General features: G+C 34.5%; 1 protein-coding gene across 1 annotated transcript; it reads left to right on the forward strand.

The window, feature by feature from the left end:
- Positions 1-22,147: 22,147 nt before the first annotated feature.
- mrps16 (mitochondrial ribosomal protein S16) lies at positions 22,148-25,447 on the forward strand. The gene is made up of 4 exons (XM_024270146.2): positions 22,148-22,341; positions 22,514-22,545; positions 24,088-24,354; positions 25,079-25,447. Exons 2-4 carry the CDS (start codon positions 22,533-22,535, stop codon positions 25,207-25,209), a joined length of 411 nt encoding a protein of 136 aa, XP_024125914.1. The 5' UTR covers positions 22,148-22,341; positions 22,514-22,532; the 3' UTR covers positions 25,210-25,447.
- Positions 25,448-26,140: the final 693 nt, after the last annotated feature.

Below are 26,140 nucleotides of genomic sequence, written 5' to 3' on the forward strand. Positions count from 1 at the left end.
GCTTATATCTTAGCTGGCTATCAGCTTCAGCATTTTCAGCAATTAGCTTCAATGATTTCAGCTTTCAATTTCAGCATCTTCAGCTATCAGCACTAGCATCAAATTAAGCTAACAGCATCCACAGTAGTATTATCGCAGGCAATGCTATATATCTAGTTCAGAATTATGTTAAAAATTTAGTTTTAGAGTTTTCAGCAAATGTTCATCCTCTTAGTAATCTAAAATTTACCCCAAAATAAAATTACACCCCCTGTGATTTGTTACCTTTTCCTATTGTTCATTCAAAATTTACACACACGTAAAGTCATATTTTACTATGACAAACTGCAACTGAAAGATTTTCTTTTAAAAACAACGTTGTTCATTGCAGAAAGACCAAAACTAAAACCACATTTTCGCCATCACGCCGTATTTATTCATGATTTAGCTGAGCTGAAAACCTCACAAACCACTGAGGGTGTTTCAGGCTGCTTCAGTAGAGCCTCCATGCCTTGTTAACATGTTGAGATGTTTTCACATCTGTTCATAATCATCCAAATCTGTCATCATCCTCTCGTGGCAATAATTTTTAGCACAGAGCAAAAATGTGAAATGTGTTCTTGAGGAGGCAGGGGAGAAGCTTCCTGTGCGCTGGAGCTGTAATCAAAGAAAGCTGATTTAGGCTGTTGATCACATCCTGAGAACTCCTTAAAACACTAAATTCCTCAACATTAGAAGAAGGTCATGTGATCCTGACGTTCTGGTTCTACACATATTAGGAAACTGCAAAGAGCGTTTTATGATATGTAAAAAAAAAAGTAAATTCTCAATTTTTATACATTTTTGAAAATCCGTCATGTCGAGGAAAACAAGTAAAAAATAAAATACAACTCTCTTTCAGTGTATTTGAGACCATGTTCTCACTAAAACAAACAAAAAAAATCGTTATTTTCATCCTCAGGGACACAGCGTGAGCCAATTTGACCTGACATTCAGGATGACTTTGAAAGCATCATATCCAGGGGTTGATTTAAGCCTGAACCAGGTCTGTGTTATTGTCATATGGATCTGAATTTGTCACCCAGTGAGATAAAATAACAAAAAAAAAGCATTTCGAAAAAAAGGTTTCACCTGAAAAAAAGAGAAGTTTGTCACTCCAAAAAAAAAAAAAAATAAGAGCGAGAAATGGTGCAGCATCAATAATTCTAATTTAAAATCCCTGACTTTTTAATGTAAGCTAATGCAAATATAGAACACAGTTCACTAGATTGACCAAATAAATCCTGTTAAAATAATTCTAATCACACTTTTCTGTTTTCGTTGAAGTCCTCACTTTGATCATCTTTTGCTCCGTTTTAAATTCAATGTTATTTTTAATTGTCAAATATCACAAAACAATTGCTTCATTGAAAAAAGAAGAAACCTTAAGAAACCAAATGAAGGAGAGATCCACTCCCAGGACTATTAAAGAAGAATTTACTTTTTTAACTGTACAACTACGTATTTGAATATACTTCAGCCAGATAGGAATGTGGGACACATGAGGGCGAGAGTCGCAGCCAAGTAGAGCCAGAGGCGAGGTCCACGGCCAGGAACAGGACCACAGATTATCCACCTGCAATCTCTCCCACTCTGAGATGCGAGATAATGAGCCAGAGGCGTGGTCCACCGCCAAGAACAGGAGAACAGATTTTCCACCTGCAATGTCTCCCACTCTGAGATGCGAGATGTTGAGCCAGAGGCATGGTCCACGGCCAAGAACAGGAGCACGGGCGATCCACCGGGAATCTAAAAGGTGGAACAACACATGAATCACACTGCACCAAAGAGAAGCTCAGAGAACTAAATATAATGATGGCCTCGTGATTGTAGTTTGTCTACATAGCAACTACAAGCTTTTTGAAACGGCAGTTTTTTGTCCAATTCACAATAACTTGAATGAAGAAATACTCAGTTTTAATCAGAATTTTCTTAATATGTGTGCTCCCTCATGTGATAAAAACAAGAAAAGGTTAAAAACACTAGTGAGAATGGGTCTTAAAGCTACATTTACATTTCTTTTCTGTCTTCACCATTATGAATATACAGTATTTCAGTACTTTTATACACAGCAAAACTGAGTGTTTTAAGGAGAAAACTAAGGAAGTATCAAAAGCTCTTGTAGGGCTGCATTTGGTGGAGACTCCTTGTTTGACTTGCTCTCATCATCTGACTAGATCACACATCAGTGTAGTTTCATTTTGGTGGGATCACAGCCAACATGGTTTTGGAGTCGTTGATCCCATGACAAACTTATCGCTTCCACATCAAGTCCACAGACCGTAGTGGGAAAAAGCAATATGCGTTAAAACTCCCAAACTCACAAAGAAATCAATCATTCAAGCAATGATCAAACACCACATTAGAGGATTTGGATTTTCAGAGATCAGATTACCGAAGAGGGACAAGCAAGACTCAAAGGGTGGCAAGACTTAGGTTAAAATATAGGGAACGGCTCTGTCATGAGGCCAAGTTTTGGAGACATGGAGGCTAAAGATGTGCTTTTTTTTTTCTTCTTTTTCCAGCCAAAATGAGTTTCTGTAAGTGACATCAAACAAACGGAGACTCAGCTGGAGGAGTGCGGCGTGGCGGCGCTGTGGCTAAGGGTTGATCAGTGTCAGAGCAGGTGACATCCTGTCAATGCTGATTAAAGCGTGAGCGCTGCTTATCCTGAGCTACACCTTTTCCTGGCAGAATGCGGTAAACAGAAATGGAGGAACAAGAAAGAGTGCAAAAGTAGTCCGATTACAGATGAGGTGTTGTGCCAAAGTATGTTCCCCCTGCCAGAATGTGTTTCCCCAGTTGATTTGTTTCATAACATTCATGTTTTGTTGAGTTAAAAGAAATCGATTTGAATTCATTTAAGCTTAATAGATTAATCATTGATTCATAAAATATAGATGGATTTAGCACGTAAAGCTAAAGTTCGCTAGCCTGATGCTAACGTTTAATGGAATTCCCCATAGGACGGCTAATGCTAACGCTCAGTCGACGTAAACATACATTACTGACTAAATAAACATCTTTATAAACTCACAAGCATGAATTTTTAAAACTCTTATAAGGAATTTTCTTTTTAAAAGTACCTATTTGTGGTTTAAAATCTTCATTTTTTACTTTCTTCTTCTTCTGGAATAAGGTGTACTGCTATAGTGTGATCGCCACCTAGTGGCCAAACTGAAACGTCCTCCAGAAGAAGCAGAAGAATGATTACAATGTTAATGATCTGAACATTTTTGGTAGAACTTCTCCTTTAGAGAATCTATGTAACTCTGTATGACATTAACAATCATTATTTCACTATTTCATTTACAGTATGTGAACTGTATCAGATTAAGATAAATATATTCAAATTAAATAGTAGATTATTAATGTATTTCTAAACAAATGTCAAAATTGAACTGAATTAAAGAAGCAAAAAAAATCTGAATTGAATCGATCCAGACTCTTGTCAACCAAAACGAATTGTTTCTGGGAATTATAACTGATGCTCAGCCCTGATATTTAGTCCCCAAAAATGCAAAAAGAAGGTGGGTGATGACTAAATACTTTATTCTGGGGCTTTTGGGACTGTATTGTCATATTTGCAATTTTTCCCCCACATACTGCATGTAAAACAGCGACTGTTTTTATGTTAAAAGATAAAACATTTGTTTCACTAAATATGAAAATATTTGTTCTTTCTACTGCAAATTTTTAGGGGGTGCAGATTCTGGCAGGCTGGATCAGCAGCGGCCTTACGTAGAATACAATATATGATTAAAACAAATGTAAACACAAAAGCCCCAGAATAAAGTATTTCATAATCATCCACCTTCTTTTTGTGCTTTCTGAGATAAAATATGAAACAAATCAACAATGCTTGTGACCCCGGAAACACATTCTGGCAGGGGGGACGTACTTTAGCACAACACCGGTTCTGATGCTGGAGGATCTCACACGTTGAATCCAAACTAGTGGAAAACATGAGGCACATGATAAAGTGCTGATGATGACTGTTGCAACAGTGCTTCTTTATGCCCCTTCAAAAAAAAAAACCAAAAATGCAGAAAAACAAGCATACCCGCGGCTCTTATCGCCTGCAGCAGCGCTCACCTGCCCTCATCGGTTTAACACAAGAGGACACCACCAAAAACCTCTCCTTTCTGCTCCACTGTCACATGAAATAACACTTCCGCCTCAAACGCGCCGTGTTCTTGTTTACATGGAGATGACGCGAGAGTTTAATGCGATGTCTGCTTGTCCGAACTCCGCGTAAACAAGGTGCCGAATCGCAGCCAAGCGCTGATTTTGTGTCTTTGATGATTTGCCTCAGACCGGCGTTGACATAATGCAACATTTTAAATGGTATGTAACTTGTCATGGCCGCCTACAATGTCCCTAAAGATAAGGCTGCTCTGGGTTTAGTGTCAGAGTTTCGCCTCCTTTTTTTTTTTTTTTTTTTTCCTTAAACCATTACAAGCCGAGAAATCTGTGCACCGCTGCTGGGTGTTAAACAAACAGGTTAGAGGAACACCTAAATGTGAAAGATCAGAGATGAACAGATTTCCCCGAAGCGCACGTGAGACTAAATCAGGCAGCTAACATTTTGGAAGGATGATATCCGTCACTATAGCCTCGAAATCCCTTCAAAGCTTTGACTTGAGCACAACCAGAAGGCTTTCTGCAGTGATTAGAATGTTTGCTGATGCAATTAAACCAAACACATTTGTCATGTCTAGTTGTTTGAGCTCGGTCTAGTTAAGCCACATGTGTCGAAGTCAAGGGCGGAGGGATCCGGCCCGACGAGTAGTTCTATCCGGCCCGCCAAATCATTTTATTTTATCGTTATTAACGGCCCGATGTTATCTTGTGCTCATTTCTAACTTGTGTAATTTTGACAAAACATATTTCTATGAAGAGTACAATATTGTAAGTTATTTAAGGTTTAAGTTGATTTATTCTGGAATAATATTCCTCCCTTATTATTCATAAATGTTAAAAAGTTATGGTTTTAATGTTTTAAAAATTGGGATTCTGCTAGTTTTTTTGACTGTTGTGGCGTTTACGAAGATTTTTTTGGGGGGCTCTTTTGGAGTATAGCAAATATTTTAGCTACATGCTTGCCGTTTTGGGTAATTTAGGTGTTTTTGTAATTTTTTTAAGGATATTTTGGAGCTTAGCGGATATTTCAGCAACATGCTAACTTTTTTGGATAATTTAGGCTATTTTGAAGTATAGCTAATATTTCTGCTACATGCTAGATGGTTTGGCTAGCCTAGTTTTTTTAAGCTTTTTAGGACAATTTGGCTAATATCTTAGCTGGCTATAAGCTTCAGCGTTTTTACCGATTAGCTTCAGTGTTTTCAGCTATCAACTTCAGCGTTTCCAACTATCAGCACTAGCATCTTCAGCCATTAGCACTAGCATCTTCCGCCATTAGCACTAGCATCTTCAGCCATTAGCACTAGCATCTTCAGCCATTAGCTCCAGCATCTTTTGCCATTAGCACTAGCATCTTCAGCCATTAGCACTAGCATCTTCAGCGGCCAATAGCTCCAGCATCTTCAGCCATTAGCTCTAGCATCTTCAGCCATTAGAACTAGCATCTTCAGCCATTAGCACTAGCATCTTCAGCCATTAGCTCCAGCATCTTCAGCCATTAGAACTAGCATCTTCCGCCATTAGCTCTAGCATCTTCAGCCATTAGCACTAGCACTAGCATCTTCAGCCATTAGCACTAGGATCTTCAGCCATTAGCTCTAGCATCTTCAGCCATTAGCACTAGCATCTTCAGCCATTAGCACTAGCATCTTCAGCCATTAGCACTAGCATCTTCAGCCATTAGCACTAGGATCTTCAGCCATTAGCACTAGCATCTTCAGCCATTAGCACTAGCATCTTCAGCCATCAGCTCTACCATCTTCAGCCATTAGCTCTAGCATCTTCAGCCATTAGCTCTAGCATCTTCAGCCATTAGCACTAGCATCTTCAGTGGCCAAATTCAGCATTCAGACTAGTAATACCACAGGTAATGCTATATGTCTAGTTTGTAATTATGTTTAAAAAGTCATGGTTTTAGAGTGTTCAATAAATGTTTTTCGTGTTCGGCCCGTGACCTAAGGTGTGTTTTGGATTTTGATATATATATGTTATTTTAGCACAGTTACAAGACAGGAAACCTTGTAGCGAGTTGGCTGTAAAGGAATACTGTGAGTTGCTGGCATCATTTCATTACTGTGGCCAGTGTTAAAATCCATTTTACACGACCAGAGATGCTCCGTGTGTGTTGTACTTGTGTGTGTGTGTGTGGCATGTGATAGGAGCAAAATGCTTGGGTATCACGCTCTGATGTGCATGCCAAATCCGCTTGTCCTCTCACACAACCTACCAGTGTGGCTCTGCTGTTGTGGCTCTGCCAGTGAAAGTCTGAGGACGGCGGCGGCACAGAAAGCAGGTCGTGACCTCTTCGCACCCTTCTGGATGAATGCTCCCAAGCGCTACCTGTCTGTTTTCACCGGCCGCTAATCGTCTTATTATTTTATTACCTATTAGTGGTGGTGTGAAAATCTATTGAATGGCGTTTTTTTGGTGTTAATATGATTACAAAAGAATGACACGGCAGATTGGAGCGAAGCTTAGTGTTACATTACTGGTGTGAAAAAAGGAGAATCTCGCAGATTTTTGGGAAAATGTGTTTTGTCTAAAAAGGACAAAACACAAACATTAATTGGAGTCAATGAGGATTAAGGTTGTGTAGATACTGTAAGTCCAAATCCAGGCCTCGAGGGCCAACTTCCTTCCTTCTGGTTTTCCAGAAACCCTGCCGTACCTGCAGCTGATTACCTGGATCAGGTGTGATTGGCCTGTGTAGGAGCTTCAATGGCAGGTTGGTTGGTTGTAGGACGCCGGCCCTCAAAGCCTAGATTTGAGCATCCCTGTACTAAATAATACTCTGGTGTGGTGGTGCAGTCTTTAATCTGATTAAAATTGTGTTTTTAACATGTTCTTCTGACATTTTTCTGACAATGGAGGACAAATATGACGAAAAATTGAGATAAAAATTGCATTTCTGAGTAATTCTTTACTGAAATTGCAGTGAATTCGGTACAAACAAAAATGGTAACCGTAAAGGCGCATTCACACCGAACACGATTCCCGCGACAAATTCATGTCCCCGCCCCTCTTTCGCCGCGCAATGAATTCGCTACTCGTTGCCTGCCGGTACAGAGGGCTGTGTCTGTATAACAGCCGCTTCCACAGTGTTTCTGTGTCTCTGTGGCTGATCTTGAAGACTGACTGTCTACTATTAACCTAAGGGGGAAAAAAATTGAAAGTCAAACTGTCAAACTTCAGAAATTAAAATTTTGACTAGCAGAAGAGCATTTAAACTCGTAACAATAGTCCCGCTCACAACTAAGGTGTAAATTGAACTGCTTCCACTCTGCAGAAACTATGCCCCAGAAAACAACAAAAGGTTTTTTATAAAATACCACCAGGGACACTTTTCCAATAGATCAACACTAAACACTAAATCTTGAACATACTGTAACTTTTCAACCATGATACAATCAACGTAATTCTAGCAGATTCTGAAAGAGTGCTGACAAAGTTACAGTGAATCAATGAACAGAAACACTGGTGTTAAAGGGTTAAACAATGGTACTCTGTGCAATTGTCTATTTTCTCCACCTGCTCCATCACTGGTAGTTTGGCTTACATGTATTCTAGATATCATTGTACAACAACCTGGATGCATACCTGTCCAAGTGTGGAAGGGTTCTTCTTTAATTTCAAAATGTTTTTTCAAGTTCTCCTGGAAAATAAATTTAAAACTTAAGTCAAAGTTCTCGTTTTTGGTTTTGGAAAACCCCAAAACAAAACGAATGTACCCAATTTTATCAAAAAAAAATTCACATTTAGGTGCAGATTGAATCTGTTTTAGTACATTTTGAAGATTTTTTGTGTTGGCCCACAAGTTACAATAATGAGGAAAACAATGTCTCTCTTTAAGTTTTGAAAAGGTGTCAAAGCAAATTACATTAAGCAATTTTTCTAAAAGCCAGGGTTCAAACTAAGGTAAATAAAACAACAGAAGAACAAAGAAATCACTGTGTTATTCTGTACAGGTATCAGTTGATAATATCAATAGCATTTGTGCATTCAGGTGCTTATTATCAATTATGAATTTAAGATAATTTTACTTTTTCTTATGTTGTTTTAAACTAGATTTCCAAAAATTCACTCTGAATTATTTTGGATCAAAGCTACAAGTGGGAAAGACTTAACCGTACAAACAGCTTTAACATCAGCTAATATATCAGGAGTTCAGAGTCACATTTGGCTCCTCTACCCTCCACAGTGACTCTCTGGTTAAACAAAAATATAATAATAGTAATTTTTGAAACTTAGCATTGATTTAATTTATTTTGGTTAAGTTTTTTTAACCTTAAAGCTGAGGTGAACCTAGAAACTGTAATGGATTTTATATCCCTGCTGACATCATGATCTTTTCTGATTGGTGAGTTTATTTTATGATGTTAAAATACATTTTATCTCATGCTGCAAAACAATGATTAGTAGCTATTCAGAGTGGATAAAATGTATAGATTTATTTATTCTTTATGTATTTTTTCTACTGGATCATTAACCAGTCATGTTTATGCTCCAGTTAACAGCTGTAATAAGTAGGAAAAAGGATAACAGCTCACTAAAGTAAAGCTAATGTATAATGAGAGAAAATGACATTTTTGTCTCGTTTCGTTTAGGAATACATTTACTTCACTTGAATGTTCCTATTTGGGACAGGAAGTCTTTTATTTTGAAAGAAAGTCATATAAGCTTCTCTCAAAAGTAAAACATGACTTTACACTTTGAGAAAATTCCAGCTTATCTTCATATTTATGTATTTTTTCATGCCAAAAAATAAAAATAATTCATATTTATTATAAAAACAGATGTAAGGATGCAAACTCTCATTAGGTTTGGATCAGAACCAAACAGACCCAAAATGGCTCTTTACTGACAGAGGTTGCAGAACTCTGGTCTACCTGCAAACAAAACTCCCGCAGTAAGGTCTTATTAGGAACAAATTAGTGTTTCTCTAAAAATATTCAGCTTTTTTCAGTTGTCCTGAGGATTTTAAGTTCTAATTTAGCTGAATTCAGTTGGTAGATAGCCACTTTAACCAAGAATAAACCCTTCCAAACTAGGTTCTTTGAAGAGATTGGAACCATTTGTATTTTCACAATGCATCACTCCATAAATATCTTAAATCTAATAGGCATAGGAGTGGAAGTATGATCATTTGGGTCCATCATGGAATTCTAGGAAAAGAAAAGAAGGATTCAATGTTCTAATTTGGTGCAGAAAAAGACATTAGAATGAAAATATGCTGATTAACCTCAACATATATTAAAAAATATAATAAAAGGGGGGCTGGATTTCTGCAAAAATGTTAGTCTTGTGACATTAAAATATGACTATTATTAATGTCGCTTGTGAGGTGTATTGTTAAAAAATGTTATATTTTTAATTCTAGGACTGATTCTACATGGCATGTGATGTCCTTCTGTTCAATTCAGGTTAAATACGATTTTAAAAACCAATTTGGGACTGGAAGAAATCAAAAATATTAAACATTTAGTTCAAAATGTTATTTTAATTTTCCTTTGAATATGTATATATATTTTTAATATTCATTTGTCTTGCCATTTGAACACATTCTATTGGTACTTAAGGTTGTACATTTTTTTAAATGCAAACCAGAAATTCAATATATATATATTTTATTCTGCATTTTTTCAGTATGTATGGATGTAAACACAAGTTATTTACTTCAATTTTAGAAGATAAACAAACAAATGAAGATGATAGTTGAAGTTCAGTGTTGAGCGATGCATCACAGCTGCAGCTTTTGATCGCTAATGCAACCTATAAATATAGAAAAGTCACATTTTAATGTGGTCTTAATTAACACACTAACTGTAGAGTGAAAGTTTTCACAAAGTTTTGCTCATTTTTCTAATTTAACGTGTCTTTTTTCCCCAAAAATATTTTCTACTTTAATAGCTAAAGCAAAAGCTTCTCAGTTCCAAAGAACACAGAGCATCTTTGGCTCAGTCAGTGTCTGCAAGAGTTGATAAATCTTTAAAAAAAAAAGACAGAAAAAGAAAAAGTCTCTTTGTTAATGAAGATAAAAGTAATGGCTCCATTTTGCATGCTATCACAATTAGTCTCACCACAACCATCTGAAAGATTCTTCCAGAAAAGGGAGATCACTTGACCCTCCATCTGTGACCGAATCCCATCGTCCCATTAGGTGCTCTCTGCAAGCATAACATCTTCCTCTACTCATGCTGGACACAGATGCTTAAAAAAGAAAAGGGCATCACAAAGAGCTGACAGTCTACAAGTCACACGGCATGTGTGATTGAAAAGGTCCATTATTCTGACTAAACGAGTTGAAGAATCTCATGAATATGCTGCTCCTTTCAAGAACAAACTTAAGACAACATAAAGCTGCCATGTGGTTGAAAAATGTAAAATACCATCCTTGACGTGGACTCACATGAAAGCTTTATTACGGACGCTTATCAAGAAAAGATCTTACATTTTCAATATGAAAGTTGCCATTGTACTCGGCCCTGACTAACGATATTTTCTTTTCAAATATAATTTATTTTTGTTTGAGGGAGATGAAAGAGATGCGAGTCACATTGCATCTTGTATGTTGGATGAAAGCGACCCATATATAATCTGGTCATTTTTAGAGCGTCTATTTCTTAACGTTCTATTAATATGAAGTCGAAATCTTCAGTGTTGCTTTTTTAAATCTCATCTTTGGACATAGACTCCTTTCAGGGCTTGATGTGGCTGATGTCTGGGTACGGATATTTCCCTGCACTATTTTCAGTGGTGCATGTTAAAGTGCATGACTCCTCTCCAAAGCAGCATGTGGGGTTTTTATGTGTCATATGATTTCAAAAAAACAGAATTAAACAAGAGAAACAAAAAAAAACATCAATATTTGTAAATGAGTCTCAGTCCTCCAGACGTTCAAACATAATTTAGTTCAATTTTTTACATATTTTCTAACAGTTTTTGCACCTTTACCGATAATTTTAATAAGTTTATAATGAAATAAAGCTTCTGATAAGAAAATTAAATACACAAGTTTCACTTTTCTTTAAATAATTCCTGCATAAAATTACTAAATAACTTCTTTTTTATGGACTACTTCCTTCTGTGTGAAATCATCTTTGGAGCAGACAGATTTTGCATGAACATGAAAATGAGCATGACTTGCTAATGTTGCATTACACAGAGGTTAAAGTGGCATTTCTGTGTTTTGAGTGAAAACCCAAAACAAAAAACTGCTAAAGATTTACTTCAGTGAAGATCGTGGGATATTTTTAATCTGTTCTTGTGGTATTTTTCTCATAAAGGAGGACATATGTAAAGAAAATTGAGATTAAAATTGTATTTCTGAGTACTTTTTTTCAAATCATTGTGAATCAGAAGCAGATAATAAAAAAAGAGTTTAAAATGCCTGTAGTTGGTGCTGCTCCTCTCCATTCTGATGCATCCACTTGCAGATGACTAGATCTGTTTAGGTCTTTGTCTGAGGTGGAATCTTATGGAGAGAATATATCATTTGTGCGTGCATATTCTTGACTTGTAACTCATATAATACGTTTTGTGCATAAGTAAAAAAAAAAAATAATAATACAATTTACACATGCATAAATTAAAATTACAACTAATTACACACAAAAATCTTTAAAAAATACTCACAAACCACCTCTTACACACTGATTCAGTTGCGAGACTCTTTTCACGTCTCAACGATTCATCTACGAGTGATGCGTTTAAATACTACTAGAGTGCTGGGTCGTTAGAGTTTTCTTATCAGCCGTTTCAAACTTAGATTGTGAAGATTATCTGGTGAAAAATCTCTCCTCCGCATCGAGAGAAGCCAGTTGAGGTGGCTCGGGCATCTGGTCTGGTCGGGCATCTGGTCTGGATGCCTCCTGGACGCCTCCCTGGTGAGGTGTTCCGGGCATGTCCCACTGGGCGGAGGCCCCGGGGAAGACCCAGGACACGCTGGAGAGACTATGTTTCTCGGCTGGCCTGGGAACGCCTCGGGGTCCCCCCAGAGGAGCTGGAGGAAGTGGCCGGGGAGAGGGAAGTCTGGGCATCTTTGCTTCTTTGCTTAGACTGCTGTCCTCGATTTTATTTCTAATCTATTATTTATTCCAATTATCTTATCCATCCTGATTTGCAATTCATTATTTGATACCATATTTATCTTTTCTTTTATTGTTTTTCCATTTTTATATTCTTTTACTATTGTATAAAGCTGTATGTTGTTTTTTTTTTCAGTGTAAGGCGACCTTGAGTCCCTTGAAAGGCGCCCAACAAATAAAACGTCTTATTATTATTATTATTATTATTAAGACACTTTGACGCAGATTCCTTAAGAAATCTTCACACTGTGAAATTTTCAGATTTCTGTTCAACCAGGAAATTGTTGAAATTTTAAAAGAAAACTTTAGAAAGAGTCCCAAAAGAGTAAACTCAATATTTGTGTCACAACAAAACTATTTCAGTTCAAGAGGCTCGAATGTGGAACAATCTTAAACAGTCAAATAAACAAAGTCACCTTTTAAATTTATAACACTTAATAAAAAAGAAAAACTAGAAAAATACTATTAATTGCTTTGTTTGTTGTTGAGTTAAAAAAACTCAGTGGAATAGAAGATAAAAACTTCCCAATCTTAAAGTCTATTTTACTCATGTTTTCACCTGTAAATAGGTTGTAAATGTACCTTTTATTGTTTGTTTGTGTTGTTATAATGTATAATATTTATGTTTTTCCTGTGAAAATGAATAAAAATGTGTTTATCACAGCTTCGTCTCAGCCATCATTTCTAACTTAACGAGGGTTTAAGAATCAAATTCTTCAGAAAATCTCCCAAAATAAAATTAAATGACTGTTGATGAACTGCTAAAAGCACTCGGAGTGACGCTCCAAGTCGTTATGAAAATGAGTCGAACATTTTCGGAGAAATCTTCCTCATAACTCCATTAAACTCGTCTTTTGAAGCGAGCTCCCCCTTTTCCTTCTTTTTTTTTTCCAAGTAAAATATCTGGTCATCTGAGCGTCTCTAACTGAGCAGTCACAGATGATTAGAGGAGGAACAACTCGTCTTGGTATCCCGAAGAGCATGAGGTCCTCACGAGAGAGTGGGAGCCACAACTAGAATCAATGTCACCGTTCAGATAATCATGCATCCCCATTTACCATGTAAGATGCATTTTGTTTGCTGCCTAACTGTGTGAAGCTTCTATTCATTTGCAGATTTTTCCACTGGAAAAAAACGAAAAAGAAACACGGTCATCTCAGTAGCAGAGCTTCTCTCCCTGATTGCTGGGAAGAAAGTTTGAATTTTTCATCTGGTTAGTGGAATTATTCCAGTGACAAACCAGAATGACAAAATTTTCAAATCTTTTTTAACTAATACGCTTGTAATCTTGTTATTCTTTCCAATTAAGACATGTGAGAGCCAATTAGATTTGTTTGAAGAACCGTTTAGTACTTCTTATTCTTCAAATTGAAGCACTTAAGTCCACAATTTTTCATGTTTGCCGTGTGAAATGTTAAAATAATTTACAAATTCACACAGAAGCAGTTCTGTGTTGATGATTAACTACTTGGTTAAGTTAGTTAGACTATGAGATGAGGGATTTTTGCTCATTAAGTGACCAAAATGTGTCCCAAAATTATTCAGTGACTCTTCAACAAAATAAATATTGGTGTTTTTGTATTTAACAGTAAAGGATATAAGTGGTAATTACCAACTCTCTACAGGCCATCACAAGTGAACAATCTGTTAATTTGTAATAATGAGATGATTTAACTTGGATTAAAATGTATAAATTTACTTTATGTACAGAGATGATACAGTAGATAAAGCATTGGGATTTTTTTATGATTTATAAAAACTAACTGGATATAGGATTTTTTTATACCTCGTAAAGTAGTAAAAAACAACTTAAAATAAGTCTTTTATTGAAACCTCATTGAAAATCCTTTTGGTTTACTTCAAAAGCTACATTTTGAGTATTATATGGTTACTTTTGTTTCAAATTTTTGATAGAAAAGGAAGAATATCGTGTAAAAATCTCTGAATTACCATGACCTGCAAGACTGAAAACCAGAACCACCTAATGATCGGCTCATGGAGTTTAGAGGTTGATAAAGAAAGGATTGTTTTATGAAATGTTTTGTTTTTTAAGATGTGTAAAGTGTAGAATTGTGAATGTATAAAATTGCATTTTATGTTAATTAAAAATTTTTTTTTCTTTAGGTAGAGGCTCTAATTGATTTTTTCCTCTTTTTGCACCTACTTTTTATGTATTTTTATACCTTTTTTTGCAATAATGTTGTACAAGTTCAAATAAATAAAATCTAAAAAAAGAAAAAAATAATAATAATCTTCAGAAAATCTAAATAAGCCTCTCAGTCTCACAAGAATGCTTTAACCCCTTCAGGTACATCTAATTAAATAAACAAATATTTGTCTGTTTTTTCCATTAAAGGTGATGATAAATTAAGCAGAGTTCTGGATTTAGCAGAGTGTTGTTAAGGAGGGAAAACTCACCATGACGTTCAAACACGCTCTGACCAGACATTCCACGCACATTTTTTCATCTAGTCTTGATTCACAACGATGTGCATAAATAAATACTTAAATATCCAATTTTAAGCTCCATATTCTTTAAATATGTCCTATAATACTACAAGTACTACAAGAGCTCAGGTCTTTAGAAGTAAAAAAACATGAATAATTTAAATTTGTTGAGAAAAAAGTATTTCTTATCACATGAACGACACGCAAAAGGATGAATTTAATTTATACATGTGCTTAATTACAGAGTCCCACAGAGGACGGTGAGTAAATAGTAAACAAAGAAGGAATATTATCAATCACTTTATTTATAAAGCTCTTTTCATCAACTTTGTTGTTGAACACAAGGCGCTGAACAAACATTAACTAAAACTACTGAAGTTCTAAGGATCTGAGAGTTCTGGAGTATTTAGCAAATTCTTAATATTCAATTCATTATAAATGGTTTATAGTCTGTTATTCAGCTGGTTTAAATGCTTAATAAACAAGTTATGAACGTTTCTGACAAGAATCTGATCAAATCTGTTATTTGTAACATATATAATAGTAAAATCCTTGTGTTCCTCCTATTGGGGTTGTGTACACTGTTGGGCTGCCACCATTAGTCGACTGATCAACTATTAAAATAGTCAATCAGTCGACTAATGGACTATTAAAATGGTTGACAACTAATTTAATAGTCGATTAGTCGTTACTTTATATTATATGGAGTCAAAGTGAGGTAAAGTTGAAAGTTATAGTAGCATTCTGCTAGCTTTTTGGTCTATTTTGGCTTTTATTAAGGTTTATAGGCTATTTGGAGCTTAGCTAATATTTCAGCTGCATTCTAACTATTTTGGCTAACTTATGACTTTTCTGTTTTTTAGGCTATTTTGGAGTTTAGCTAATATTTCAGCCACATGCTAGCTATTTTGGCTAATTTTGGATTTTTCCATATTTTTAAGGCTAATTTTGAGTTAAGCTAATATTTCAGCCACATGCTAGCTATTTTGGCTAATTTGGGATTTTATTTCAGTTTTTTTAGGCTAATTTTTAGGCTAATTTGTTTCAGTTTTTTTAGGCTAATTTGGAGTTTAGCTAATATTTCAGCTGCATTCTAACTATTTTGGCAAATTTTGGATTGTTTTTTCAGTTTTTTTGGGCTAATTTGGAGTTTAGCTACTAATTCAGCTACATGCTAGCTATTTTGGCTAACTTATGACTTTTCAGTTTTTTTAGGCTAATTTGGAGTTTAGCTATTAATTCAGCTACGTGCTACCTATTTTGGCTAACTTAGGATTTTTCCTTTTTTTTTTTTTTTTTTTGGAGTTTAGCTAATATTTCAGCTACATGCTAGTTATTTTTTGGCTAATTTAGGTTTTTTTCAGTTTTTTAAGCTAATTTGGCATTTAGCGAATATTTTATCTAGCTTTTTGGCTTCAGTGTTTTCAGCCATCAATTCCAGCGTTTTTAGTTATCATTTTCAGCATCTTCAGTTATCAGCACCAGCATCTTCAGCAGCCAAATTCAGCTTACAGCATTCACACTAGCATTATCGCAGGTAATGTTATATATCTAATAATCTATTTACTTAGTTTAAAGCTAATGATGGTTAAGATGTGCTTTAGGTCCAGTTTGCTCATGACCCGATTAGGGAACAAATCAGAAAATATAATCTGTGATTGGTCGACTATTAAAATAATCGTTTGTGGCAGCACTAGTACACTGGTGTGAGAAAAACCAAAAAGTCAATTGAAAAAATACAAAAAAAGTATTTGCAATTGATTGTCAGGAGCAAATTGTTACAATTACAAACAATAAAAATCAATAACTATTCAGTTGTTTGCTAACTTAGCATCACAAACTGTAATTCTCCACCAGGAAGTGTTACAAAAGCACCAAACAAATGACGGTTACCATAAATTGTACTTTAGTTTGCCAGCCATTTTCTTCATTTACATCCATATATCTTTAAGTATGTTAGCATGTATCTTATGGCACTATGAATTTATAAAATATCAATATTAAAGAAAAAAAAAAGTATTAAAAGTTTTATTTTGAGAATAGAAAACAAGGTCTGATCTCTGGTGTCATGAGTGACCTCTCCTCAGAGAAAACCACGTGTTTGTCACACAGAAAAACAAGCTTTACACAACAGGAGTGTGAAATCTCCATGTTCCAACGCTGGGACGAGAGGTGGAGCTGTCGGGCTCCCAGAGGACAGAAACATCAACACACTTGGGTCTTCTCTCTCAACAAATCACCATTTCACCGTCACCTGACCCGGTCCTAGAAGCTAAAATTAAATATTACCGTTAAAAACTCAAGACCCCCACGCAGTCGTTAAAAAATACATTTCTGCGGCAGCTGTGAATCAAGTAATGCATTTTTATGTGTAGCTACATTCGCACAACCATAACAAAAACCGTAAAAATCAAAGTCTGTGAGTTACAAGTTTTTTCTTACCAAAGAGATTTTCCAAATTTGGGGGTTTTGACCAGTTTGTACAGCTAGATTTAGCCCCAGACAATCAATGACACACTACTATTATACACTGCATTTATTCAACCAAAAGTGTAGGCAAATAAGGTGAAAGCAAGTGCTTTCTTAAAAAAATAGTTCTATTGTATTTGATCAATCATTTCATAGGTTTGTATTGACATGTAGATATAATATTCTGGGATTTATAAAGTCGCAACTTCGATGGTTATGACATCCCAAAACTCTGTATCTCAGATAATTAGAATATTGTGAATAAAGTATCAGTGTTGGACATGATCAATGATCTGATCAACAAATCAAACTGTCTGCAAAGGTTTCCTGGGACTTTAAAAGTCTGGATCAGAAAGTTAAACAATCAACAGCACAACTTTTAATCGCTTATTTTTTTTAAATCCTCAATTTCTTTAATTTGTCAGTTTCTACTAAAGAAAGCAAAGAGATGGAACAAAGCAATACCGCACGGAGTACCGTCAAGAAATCAAAAAATAAATATTCTGAAAATTACCATTTTCCGACGCTCCTTTTACCTTTCCTCTTTTTCTGCGTCTTCTCATTCTTGACTTTCTTATCTTATTTTTGAGTCTCTTTGATTCTTTTCTTCTATTTCCTGTTTTTTTCTACACTTTTGTCAACATAGCAACACATTTTTTTCTTTTTTACTTTTCAAACTCTTGAAAGAGTCTGTGTCCAAATGAATTCTAGTGCTGTCCAGATCTATAGTTCCAAAATCGAGTTCACTAGAAATCTCCCAGAAGTCTGTGAAAAACTGAATCACTAATGCTCACTACATTAGCTGACATAGACCACAATGCATTGCAGTTGGACAATTTTTGAGAAAAAAGAAAAAAACGTGTTTAAATGTAATTTTTAAATCAACCATCCCCATTTTCAGCATCCTGGTTGTCTCTGTAAAAAGCAGATTTTATTCTCCTTTGAGTCAAAGACTCTTCCTCGACTCTTTTCCTTTCTCCCCAAAGAAACTTTCCAAAGTCTTTTTATAAACTTTGTAATCTTAAGGAGTTTAGTGGTTAAAACAGTATTTAAGACACATAAATGACTTTACAAGTTCATCTAAACTGAGGCTGTATCCGAATTCCCTCCCAACTAATAAAAAAAACTATGTAGTCCAATGTCCTACATTTTAAAAACCATTTGGACATTATGCTCACTACTTTTGAACAAACATTTTCTCTAAATTAACTTTTTGCAAAGATTATTTGTGAATTTACTGGGTTCTGTTGATGAAAACTTGGATAGTTTATTTTAAAATATGAATTAAAATACATTTCTTCTACATAAAAACAATTTAGAGTATTGATGCAGACTTGTTCTTCGCAGGGACTTCTGGGAAATTTATAAGGATTGTAGATTCAGACAGCGCTAGAAAATGGCAAACACACTTTACAATCCACAAAGTAGTGAGTGGTTCAGGAACGGAGACACAATCATTGACAGAATCCAAAATAAAACTTCTGTCAGAATCAGAAAACATTAAAAAACAGGAATAATGTGTCAGTTAACGGTACCATGTGACCTACAAGGCATCACTGATGAAGCCACTGGGATGATCCATAAGTCCCGTTGCCATGACTACACTTCAACATCACCAGATCAAATGGAGGCCAACCCATAAAAAGTCATTGTTAAACAAGCTGGTTGATCACAGAGTTCTTTATAAAAGCATATTAACCAAAATACCAAAAGTTCACAGACCTGAAACCGGAGCTTTCTGTTTGACACATAAATAAATATTAGCTTCAAACTTTTCAGTCATTTTGCAGTGCATAGAAAATAGATTTCATCCAAAGAATTGAGTTCATCCAGAAGCTAGAAGAGTAACTTCCTAGACACGACCATGTTTTAAAAAAGGCTTCTTGTCACAACAAAGACATGCTGTTTATAGAGTCACATTCAAGCATCACATATATGCTGAAAATCCTTTAGACAGAGAAGACCATATCAAAATGTTTGGCCTCGACGTTAAAATTCACATCCTATTGGGACTCGATTCACAATGAAATGTCCCAGAGCCGAGTTTAACTTGACACCTCAAACACTTCAGACTTGAAACTTGCAGTTTGACTCTGGTAGACAAAGTTCTTTGGTTTAACTCCAGGACATCATTGTTTAGTCGAGAAGTAAAAGCTCAGTTTGTAATGCTTTTGCATCACAAATGTTGAAACACTGATTATTTATTTCTGTATTTTAAAAGCTGTTTCTGAATAGTTTCATTACAATTTGTGTCAAAGAAATCTTCATTCTGATGTTTTACGACTTGAGACTTGACCTTAAAACACCGACACCAACGGATACTTGATCTGGGGATGAAACAACGATATGTCTACTTACATTATGTACATTATCTTTGTAATGCGATTTATTGATACTTCTGTATCTGTATTGGTAAAGTATAAATAACAGATATAAAGAACCAAATTATGATAATTTATGTTAAAAAAGAGGAAAAGTTAAGGAAAGCTAAGTAGGAGAGGGATTTTACAAGTTTGATTTATGACTTTTAATTACATTTTGAACTACTTTTGACAAACTTATTATGCAATTGTTTCATTACATCATGAACAATAATTCAAAGGGTTGATTGGTCTGTTTCTCATTTAATTAATTATGAAATTAGTTTGAAAAATCTTTGATTTGATTTGTCTTTTAATCTCCACAACTTATGCTTGAAAAAACCAGATCAATCAATCAATCAATCAATCAATCAATCAGTCAAACATTCAATCAAAAACATTTAATCATTTTAACATTCAACATTCAAACATTGTAATATTCAATCCAACATTCAATCAAACATTCAAATATTCTAATATTCAATTAAACATTTAACCATTTAAAGAGTCAAACATTTAAATGTTCAATCCAACATTCAATCAATCAAACATTTAATCATTTAAACATTCCAACTTTTAGATATTCTATCCAACATTCAAGCAATCAATACACCAAACATGCATATAATCACGTAAACATTCAATCAAACATTTAATCATTTAAACATTCAAACATTTAAATATTCAATCCAACATTTAATCAAACAATCAATCACATTCAAACACTCAGTCAAACATTCAATCAAAAACATTTAATCATTTTAACATTCAATCATTCTAATATTCAATCCAACATTCAATTAAACATTAAATCAATCAAACATTTAATCATTTAAACATTCAAACTTTTAAATAATCAATCCAACATTCAATCAAACAATCAATCAATACACCAAACATGCATTTAATCACTCAAACATTCAATCAAATATTTAATGATATAATTGAAAACATTCAATCGTTTAAGCATTCAAATGTTCAATCCAACATTCAATTAAACAATCAAACATTCAATCGTTCAACCAAACATTGAATTAATCTTTCAATCAAACATCACATTAAATATTCAGTCAATCAGACATTTAGTCAAATATTCAATAAACTAAACATTTAACAATTCAATCAATCAAAAATGTAATCATCCAATCAAACAATCAATAATCAAACAATCAATGTTTGATTAAGAGTAATAACTGAGTGATTTACAACTGTATGTGATTTTATGTAACATAACATAAAATAAATGAGATCAAATCTGTGGAGGAAAATCAGATTTTCACATTTAAGGAATATCTTCATTTAAAGGTAATCGTGTCTCATACACAGTATTTGTGAGACATGATTACTTCAACAATTAACTTCTTTTTTATCGGATTTAAAACAGGATTTTATATTCAGAAAGTATCGAAAAATTAAAACCAGGATGTTAGTAAAACAATACATCAAATAAAAAAATAAAACATTTTTGTGTATTTAAATTAATGAGGGTGTTTCCAGAAACGCTCGTTTTCTAAAACATACAGTATGACTCAGTGGAAGCGTTCTGCTTGAATAGAATTTTATAAAACATGTTTGCCACAGTTTCTGTGCCAACTTATACTTATCTTTCATTACGTCTAAATGTAATATTACATTTTACAGCAATTTCTTGGTGTTTACGCTTGAAATTCTTTTTTTTTTGTAGGATCATTTGATTTGATAAACTTTAGAATGTATATCTTCTAGTGTATTTACCTTGCTCTTTAGGATATTTATGTAATTATATATATATATATATATATATTTTTTAACTTACTTTTGACAGAAAGTAAAGAATCATTGAAAATGGCCAATTTGATGCTCAAGAATGGAGCCTACCGTGTATACGAATTTCAAATATAACCATATTTAATTGAATGTTAAAATAAATAGCAATAGGTCAACATTTCAAAAAGTTACTTGTACTTCAGAATATTATTATTTTATGGGGCTTATAGTATTTAGTTCTTTGTTATCGGGCATATAGTATTTATCAAGGATACAAGGATTCACTTTCCCCACAATTTGATTCAAACCTTGAAGTTGCAGTTTTGTTTTGGTTTGACATATGATTTGTGTATTATAAAACAAATACAAAAAAGTAAAATATATATTTTTTAAATTCAATTTGCTAATAAACAAGTAAGAATAAAGAAAAATATTTCTGTGGGCTCAAACTAAGCCTGGTGTGAAGCAATAAAACCGTTTTACTGTATTATATTTAGTACAGTGCGTTTTGAATTGTGAAGAATTGTGGTTTTTCTAGTATTTAGTACGTAGTGTATTTGATCCTAACTTTATTTCACACAACTAAAAATTTTGATTTAAATGTTCTTAAAACAATTTTATTAATAATATTTGTTTACTTTAATTTTTTAAATATTTAATTTGTGATTTTAAATTTAGTGAGCATCAAAAACATTTTGTTTTAAAATTATTTTGAGACAGAGTTGGAGATAATTAAATAAAATGTAAAATGTATATAATATTTTAATGTAAGACCTTCTCATATACACCGTTGATCAACTAAAAATGATGTCTGTTTTTACACTCAGTTGAGTTCAGTGTTTTTGAGGGAGACTCAAAGTGGTGCAACTCTGCCATCTAGCGTCCAAAAAGAGCATTACCACAGTACTACGTCACTTCCCGTTTAAAGATGGCAGCGCCCTGACAAATGTCACATTACATCTTTCGGTTAAAAAAACAGATTTAAAACAAATTATCACACAAGCGAAGCTGCCAACAGACTGCAGGCGACATTTTCACCCTTTCCCCTCCTAAATTGTTTCACCCTCTTGGAGGTAAGTAATTAAATTTGACGTATTTGCACGCGCGTCTCATTCTTCTGTGAATGTTAGCTGTTAGCCTCTGATGCTAATGTCTAGAATAGAAATAGAAGCGTTGAATTTGCTGCCTGGGTTGCTTTTTCCCTCACCAGCTCTGGTTTAATCTGTAATTCTTTGTATTTTGCAGGGGACTTTCAGCGGACAATATGGTACATTTATGTAAGTCATTTTGTTTTGTGGATTTAGAAAAGCAAATTTGAAGTATTACAACTCTTCAAAACTCTGTTTTGGGGGGTTAAATGTTATGTTAACCAAGGTGATATATATATATATATATATATATATATATATATATATATATATATATATGAAAATTGAATAAAGCATTAACTCACCTTACATTTAAATGAATCTATTGTCACCGGCATGTAAAGTTGTGCACATAGGCATGCAGACCGCATAGCAAACATCTGCAGACTTGGTCTCTCTGAGGAATTTGCTGCATTATAGTGTGATTTGTGATTGGATGCCACCTGTGCAAAAGGTCTAGTAGTGAAATCTCCATCATGGTGCAGCTGTCACTGATTTTATAACAAAGTAGAAGCAAATGGAAATGATAGAAGCCACAAACTGAAGTTGAAATTGAACGTTAAAAACGCACTCTGTCACCTATTTAACTCTAAAGTGTTCCCGGGAGTCTTTAATTATGATTATGTTGTTTTTAGCCTAAATTAAAAAACCTGTGTTGTTTTCTTGGACATAGTTTCTGCAGAGCGGCAGGAGTTCAATAAAACATCCACCCCAAACTGAGAGTGTTCTCCCGCTACCTTACAGCCACTCACACCCCCATCCTAACATTAGCGGTGCAACAAAAATGGCGAGCGATATCGGCGTTATCTGTACAGTTTTGAGCTCGGATGAGGAAAATTATGACGAACATGTATTTAGTCGTCTACAAGTGGATCAGAATGGAGCAGAGCAGGAAGCTTGTGACCCTCTGATTGTTGCAAAAGCTTGTTTTTTTTTATCTTCTGTTTCACAACAATATGAACAAAGAAATACCATTTTAACAATAATTTTTTTAATATTTCCTCATCTGAAAAATGCCACAAAAACATGTTAAAAACAAGAAAAAGACATTTTTGAATTGGAGTGGGTCTTTAAAGGGAAACCAAACCCTAAATCAACTTTTTTTGTCTGTTGATCTCTATAAATGGGGCTTTAAAAGTGCTGTCTGTTGATCACTGCCGAATGTTTGATAAATTGGAATAAAATTGTTTAATTCTTGAAAACATAGTCAAAAACTGTCTGTGTGCTGCCCCCTTTAGGTTGAATCGAGGTATTACAGGTGAATTTTTGTGATTGGTCAAACCATGTAAGTTTCAGAAGTCTTCATGATCTGCAGCTCCAGTAATGATAACAGTCCTGCCCCCAAGCCCCGCCCCTCTGACTGGATTTTCACCTTTCAGCTGTGGGTGGAGTCAGCCTCCAACTTCCCTGTTTGGTTACCCTTTAAGAACAGTGAGCAGCTGCATTTGAGCATCAGCGAATGTGATGTAAAGCATTAGTTTTGATAATTGTGAAGAGCTGCTGAACTCTACAGGTCTAAGTCCTGAAATCTCTACCCTACATATTTTAGTTTTTCCTCTTTTGGCTCATTATCTGGTCCCCCCAAAGCTGCAATCAAACAAAAGGTGTTTCTGAGAAATGTTTGTTTTCTTATTTTGATTTTTTTTCTACTCATTCTTTATGTCTCTGCAGCATCGCTCCTCCTCAAGAAATACCACGGCGGTTACGTTGTCATCCGACTGGCTATGGCTGGACACAAACAAGCTAACAGACCGTTTTATCGCATCGTAGCGGCTCACAACAAACGAGCTCGAGACAGTAAATACATAGAGCAGCTGGGAACCTACGACCCCCTACCCAACATCTACAACGAGAAACTCGTCAGCTTCAACTTCGACCGGATCAAGTACTGGATCGGCTGTGGAGCACATCCAACAAAACCCGTGGCCAAACTTCTAGGTGTGTTCACTAAATTCACACGTCAGAAAACTCTTAGAATTATCACCAATTTTATGATTCAAATCAGTTTGTCTTTGTGGAAGCAATTTCGGCAATTAAAACAAAAGAAAAAGGCAACAAAATACATATTTTAGATTTTTCTGTTTAAGATATAAACTCATAAAATGATTAGAAAATAAGCAAAAGATTATAATTGTAATCCTAAACACAAATGCACTTGTAGAAACTGTACACACAACACATTGAATCTATTAAATATTGTTTAATAGTTTGATTAATTGAAGTGGAGCGGGAAAAAGCAAACTTATATATATCTTAAAAAGTACTAACGTGAAATACTTCTGTTATATATATTTTTTTGTAATTTCTGAATGATGAACTATAAATATCTGCATCTAAATTTGCCTTGTACTTCTTGTGTTCTTGATCTTTTCCACAAGAACTTAACAGTTTTCTTTCTTTAGATCATTATTAGTAGATACATTTCAAATCCATGAAAGTATAATTTTTGTATAAATGTAATCTATAGATATAAAATAACATTTTTTTCAATAGCTGTGCATATGAAGAACATTATTTTTATTGGGTTTTAATTTAAAGTTTTCCCCTTAAAAAAAATCATGTTTTTTTTCCGGCTCATTTTAGCCTTTAATGGCTGCAGAAATGTCACATTTCCACCACAGGATGCTGAGATTACCCCTCGTTTTTTCTTTCCTGTGTCCAGGATTGGCTGGGCTTTTCCCGCTGCATCCCATGACGATCACGGATGCGGAGCGGCGAAGAGCCCAGGCAGAGCTGAGTGCAGCCGCAGGAGCCGAGTCGGAGGAGCAGACGGAGAAGCCTGCAGAAGTCTGAAGTCTGTGAAGCATCAGAGATGCTGCTGATGCTTGAAGACAACGTTATTATTCAACTTTATGCTGATGTTACTTCAGTTTTCTTATTTGAGCCTTTTAGCAACCAGTTTGCTAAAAAAAAAAACATCAAATATTTAATGTACAAATAATAAACTCACAATTGTCTGTTTTGGTATCTGGTTCTGTACGGAACAGGACTCTGTGAACCGGAAACGTTCCTGGATGCAATAAACTTTTTTTTAAGAAAAATAATTGTCAATATTGCTTACTTTTTAAAGTTAAGATTGGGGTTCAATGATTGGTTTGATGGCCAACATTTGTTTTTCACTTCAGTTTAAAACAAAGCAGAAATGTTTGCACTTTGAGATTAAAGTATTTCTATTTCATGTTATTATATCGAGCATTAATTGAATTAAAAAACGTCCTTGTTGCATTTCTGTTTAAGGTAAAGTCTTAACATTTGTTCTGATCATTGAAATGCACTTTCTGTGTTCACAGATGTACAGCTGACCCAAAAAGCTTGTAGTGTTTGTATTGCCCTAATTTTCGATTTATTTGCAGGTAAAACTAGTTCTGCCTGTAAATTTGTTGTAATACATAAGAGCCATACTGTGTAGCTGCAAACATTTTTTTCTCAAGTATTTAAAAATAAAAAAAGTTTGATTATCGAAGAGAATTGGCTGCAAGAGGTTGTAAAAAAAAATCGTTATCGTGCATCAAAAACATTTAGTATCATTAAAACAATTTTAAAATACTTTTCTTTGGAGAAAAAAAGTTTTCAACTAAAATTGACATATTTTAACATCAATTAAAGTATAAACCATTTTCTCTCATAAATTACAAATATAAGGTACACACATAATTTACTTTTACTCACTTTTTACTACGCAAATTGAGGAATTACTAATTAAGGGACGTAACTTTTAGATGTA

Source organism: Oryzias melastigma, linkage group LG5 (genome assembly GCF_002922805.2).
Source record: "Oryzias melastigma strain HK-1 linkage group LG5, ASM292280v2, whole genome shotgun sequence".
In the NCBI taxonomy this organism is placed as follows: Eukaryota; Metazoa; Chordata; class Actinopteri; order Beloniformes; family Adrianichthyidae; genus Oryzias; species Oryzias melastigma.